General features: G+C 39.9%; 1 protein-coding gene across 1 annotated transcript; it reads right to left on the bottom strand.

Annotated features, from left to right (window-relative positions):
- Positions 1 to 1,253: 1,253 nt before the first annotated feature.
- LOC126088382 (piggyBac transposable element-derived protein 4-like) lies at positions 1,254 to 2,546 on the bottom strand. Its single transcript, XM_049906522.1, has one exon. The coding sequence runs from the start codon at positions 2,544 to 2,546 to the stop codon at positions 1,254 to 1,256; it is 1,293 nt and encodes a 430-aa protein (XP_049762479.1).
- Positions 2,547 to 5,478: the final 2,932 nt, after the last annotated feature.

The raw sequence follows: 5,478 nt of genomic DNA, 5'->3' as shown, positions 1-5,478 counted from the left end.
AGTCATGTACGCGATCACTGGTTTGGTGCTAGCCATTCCTGGAAGGTATTACTCCCCCACCAAGACTCTTTCTCCATCTCAAACAAACGATGTCAGTCGATCGTTATATGGTAATCAACAGCGCAACAGTGGATGTATGTGATGGAAAAGACACCACCGATGTACTGTCATCACAGTTGCTAGTGCGATCAATTTTAGCAATTTTACCAGTTTTCTACAACACCAACCAGGGACACTGCAGCATGCTTCCCAATTTCTGTTTCATCCTTAAACCACCCATCCACTACTTTGCGAGTACCATTGCGAATGTAGATAGATAGATGGCTTTAAAGTATGTCCACTTATTGTTAATTCTCGAACACATGCACCAAAATAAATCAGACAGCGATCTACATATCTCTAGCACTTAGATCATAGTGCGTAATTTACGATCTTGCCCTATGTGAATGGGAGTCACAGAGCATTCTCGCATTCTTAGGATAAAGTTAGAGACTGAAAGATCTCCTCCCATTGTCTTTGACTAACGCTCCCTGCAACACTGCCACCGATTTTACTCTTTCAGGGGCAGTGGTTATCAGTGTTAACGACATATTTTTAGACTCTTTTTTTTAATGAAAACACGTGATTTGTCAAAATTATAAGACTTCTTACCAAACAAAACTATTTTAATACAATTTTACAATATTTGGCTTACTTCTCTAATTACAGTCAATTAAATTGTGGTTACCTCTGTTAACCACCGCCCATTATATTAATTAGTTACTTATTTGTTGAGAAATTTTGAGAGGTAAAATTTTGAACAGTTTTCTTAGGAAATTATTTACACAAACAACTCAGAAGTACATCATTATTGAGAATGAAATGTTTGAAAGCAAGTTTTGCCTTTTCATAGACAAAGAGGTACATTACATGAAGAACACACATGCACACTGTTCTAACAGGAACCGCACGTGTGCTGCATACTACACATCTTCTTGAGATGGCCTGTTTTGACTGATGTGCACTACCTTCCAATCTGATTTGTTTGTTCACGAGTAGTTTATGTTTACTGAGAGTTACGCTCTTCCCTTTTTGACTTGGGCCACTGCAATGGACAATTGCCTTGACAAACAGTCCTTCGTACACTTTCCTTCGGAAGTCTTTATTCGTGAATTGTTCCATTTCAATTTCTTTGTGTATGATAAACGCATTCACTACACACATATCAATAAAGTGGAAAAAAAGCCTATGCTACCATTTTTTTACTTTTGCGATCACAACCATAGTCTCCTTTTTAGACGATCAAAATTGTCAACAAAATTCATGCTCCTGTTATAGTCACTCAATACACGGGGACATGCCACTACAGTAGTTGATCCATCATTTTCCTTCCTATTTACACTTGTGGTGTCACTAGGATCATGCATAGTGGGGATCAAATTCACAGCTCGTTTGTCCATCCACTTGTAAAATGCTACGCCATGATTGCTGACTTTGCTGTCAAAGTCCCCTCGTTTCATCTTTTTATCTTCCTTCAGTTTTGGGAGTAATTTACGCGCAGGGTTCACAGTTCCAACTGCAGATGTTTTCTGGGCTTTTAGTAGGACAAAAAGATTATAAGATGTGAAGAAATTATCCATGAAAACAATATGATTTTTGCCATAATGTTCTTCACATAAATCTGATACTACCTGTGCACCCAGTCCCAGTTCAGACTTCTCCGTAGCTAATCTTCCAGTATAAACTTGGAACTTCAAATTATATGCCAAGTCATCACACAGCATCCATATTTTATAGCCTCTTTTCACAGGCTTGTCCCTCATGTATTGCTTCATTGAGCTTCTGCCTTTAAATTTCACCATTGACTCATTAATTGCTACTTTTTGATGAGGCTGATAGCATTGTGCAAACCTTTTATTCAACATTTCAACAAGAGACCTTATTTTAAAAAGCTTGTCAAAATTGGCCTGTCCCCTTTTAGGCATCATCGAGTTGTCATTTGAATGGATATGACTGAGGAGAAAACTGAATCGTTTTACAGTCATCAAGTCACATATATATGCCTCATTTAAATCTGGAGATGAAGACCAGTAATCTCGATAACTTGGTAATTTTTTGACACTCATAAATAAATTGATGCCTAAGAAAACCCTTATCTCATCTTCAGTAGTTGGGATGAAAGGCTTTCCTTTTTGTGTGGCGTACAAATTGGTGTGAAATGTAATATGTTTTACCATTTCATCAGTAAAAAATTCACAAAATATTTTATGTGGCGATGGATATGACATCTCTGTAGAAACAGCTGCAGGGCCAATTTTTTTCACAAAATTAGGCAGTGCTTCAACTCTGAAATTTTGGCTCCATTGTGGAAGATCATCCTGAACAATGGGTACACTTTCAGATCCACCAGAGGTACCAGAATGATTTGGGATGTTTTGCTGTATATGTGAAGAATTAACTGTCACAGATGTCGTTGCTTTAGCCAGTGGTGATCTCAAACGTCTAGGCATGGACAGAGAAACTGATTCAGAGGCAGACGAATCATCATTTGATGGAATTGTAGCCATGCAAGGTTGTTTATTATCGCACAAGTGATGATTACTGGTAAATTATCATCTGCTTCATTGCTACTCTCTTCAGAACATGATAACACAATATTATCACAGTCAGGTTCATATGTAGCACCAATGTCAGAGTCTTCTAACAAACTTATTTCACTATCTGAGTCTGATGGAAGGTCCTCGAAAAGCAGTTTTCGTATTTCATCATCACTAAGACACCTCCTAGCCATACTGTATGAAACCTGTATCCCAGTTGCGCGGTGGTTAGCAGCGCTAACCTAGATTAAAGTAACAAAAATATGAAATAAGTAAACTTGTTTGACGTAACTACTGCACTGGAGGTCATTAGCATGAACTAAATTTACATATGAAAATACTTACTTGGAAATGAAAGTAGTATATATGGGCCAAATTTGTTCATCAAAACGTACACCAACTAAACGGCACAAAACTGCTGCAAGGCAACAAAAGAATTGTGCTGTACCAACAATAGGAAAGCAAAATGCGTGATATCCAATGCCATGCCATATTGGGAGAACTCCCTCAACTAACTGTGTGGCTCACAGTGACAACTGCTGCCCCATTCGGTCACCAGGTGTCGTAAAATAGGTGGTTAACATTGATAATCACCGCCCTTGAAAGAGATAATGCCTGCTGATAGCCACTGCCCCTCTGCAGCTGACCAGAAATAGACTGCTACATTCCACTTCTCATGAAGGAACAGAGTGAACCGAGTCTGTAACTGCTGTCCCGCACCCATCAAAAAGTACAAGATTTGTCCAATTGTGCGAAAGTCGAGAAGGTTAGCTCCCTTATTGGTGTATAGTAGATAAGAAACTGTTGTGGTGATAAAAGAAACGGTTAAGAACAAGAAACGAGTGTTTTTTATGCCTGATGGAAATCCAGATGGACGGAGTTGGAAGCATTTTACGTAAATCAACTGCGCTATCAATTCTACAGTATTGTTCTAGTGTCTGCGATCAGTACTAAGAAGATATTGGTAAGAGAGAACACGAATACATGCACTCCTAAGGCTACACGATTCTGCACTCAAAACACACTATAATGTTAGATCGTTTCCGACCTATTAGTCATGTGGAATGCAACGCTGTTGCTACCCCAATGTAGGAAATATATTTCTAGCACATGACATACTTTCTCCTTGTAGATTTCTTTACGATAAACTATGGTGACAAACTGTGTAATGAAAAAACTGTTACCTTAAAACATCGATTCTTCGTGATACATGCACAATATAGCTTTCCAGACATGTATAGCACCCAGTATTCACATACAATCACGGTTCAGAAATTATACTACGATTGCACGAGCACTATAAAGATGATCGTTAGTAAATGAGAATGTCTCATAGAAAGAAAGAGACAAACGCATAGCAGCGGTGTTTGACTTCTGCAATTACACATCATGCAGCCACTAACCCTGTAAACGGGACATCCGTCAAACCGATGTATACACAGGGATTGGAGCACTTCATAAACATCTGTCGCTAATGTAGTATCACCGTAGTTATGAAACTGAAGACTCGATTATATGCCCAAGATGCGGCAGGGGGAATGGAGTATGTCGCACAAATCTTCGTACGTCTAGAGGAATTTGTGGAAACAGGATGCACATGCTTCATCACACAAGAGATGGAAGTCCTCTGATGACTGAGAGATTTGCTGTTAACCATCGCAAGTAGACAGTGCTCTAAGCCACATACAGAACATGCAGTTGTATACAAGTTGAACGCAGGTAATGCCACACAACTGATGCCTGCTGACAGCACAACGGAAGAAAATGGTCAAATGACCTGCAGCAACATCCCCCTCTCTCTCTAGAATGCATCATCAGTCTACCATTAAATCATACCTCGCTACAGGCCCATCTCAACCAATCACTTCATCCACTCTCGATCATCCTTTAATGCAAATGCATGTAAGTTTAGAGGGCAGATGGTTCTCTTTTTTCCAGGAAAGCATCAAAGACTGCAGTCAACTCTTATGTGTCACTTTTACCTCAACAGACATATACTAGAACATTGCCTCGACGAAAAAAATGATTGTTTCCCTGGTTCCCAGTGCTTCCGTGTCAACGTTTTCTCGTATTACTCTTGCAGATCAACCTCCAAACTCTATCCCAGACGTGGCGTATTGTGGATCCACATCCGAACATCGCCCTGGACATAATGCACAACAGATCCACACTCTAACACTACTCAGGTCTACTCTGGGCCTTTAAGTTTGGAACCTGTTATTTGGTCATCTATTTTATTCCAAAATAATATCAAGTAAGCCATCTTAATTGCCAGTAAATTTGCATTTTACACAAATGTCCTTGCATTTACTTGTGACAAAATTGGTTTATATTTTGACAATCATCCTGTGGGTAGGAGGTCCACAATACTAAATCAGAAGATTTCTGCTGCCTGGGCTACACTCAAGAGCGAAATCGAAGCTTTATGATCCCTGTCGCTGTCTGCTGCTGCTGCCGCTGGTCCGTCGTCACTGCATCTCAGTGCTCACTGCTGCTTGTCCATCTTCGTTCTCACCTACGCGCTGTGGGCCTTCTGCGGCCTACATAGGGGCCGCCACTGGCGCTGAGAAGTCAGTTCCAGCGAGATCGTGTACCACCACTCTCATCTGAAGATGGTGGCCAGTTGGACCGCTGAAATATTGTGCCAAGATGACATTATGATCCAGCGGCACACCTGAGAAGAATATTATCGATTTAAAGTCAGTTCGTAGTAAAACTATTCCTGTTACTGATAAATCAGATGTATGTACAGTATTTAACAATCATTTCTTGAGCATTGCTGGTGAATTAAATAAAAATTTAGTTTATGCAGGGAATCATATAACTCTATTGGCAAAAGCTTTTCCGAGATTGACGCTGAAATACTTCTCTGTGATATAAACAAGAGGGAGACTGAGTCCAT

This window comes from Schistocerca cancellata, chromosome 6, assembly GCF_023864275.1.
Source record: "Schistocerca cancellata isolate TAMUIC-IGC-003103 chromosome 6, iqSchCanc2.1, whole genome shotgun sequence".
Taxonomy (NCBI): Eukaryota; Metazoa; Arthropoda; class Insecta; order Orthoptera; family Acrididae; genus Schistocerca; species Schistocerca cancellata.
This window is presented reverse-complemented; position numbering and strand designations above follow the sequence as displayed.

What these genes read in the sequence shown, in the direction of transcription:
- LOC126088382 (XM_049906522.1), bottom strand. Translation starts at nt 2,546, where the DNA reads ATGGCTACAATTCCATCAAATGATGATTCGTCTGCCTCTGAATCAGTT.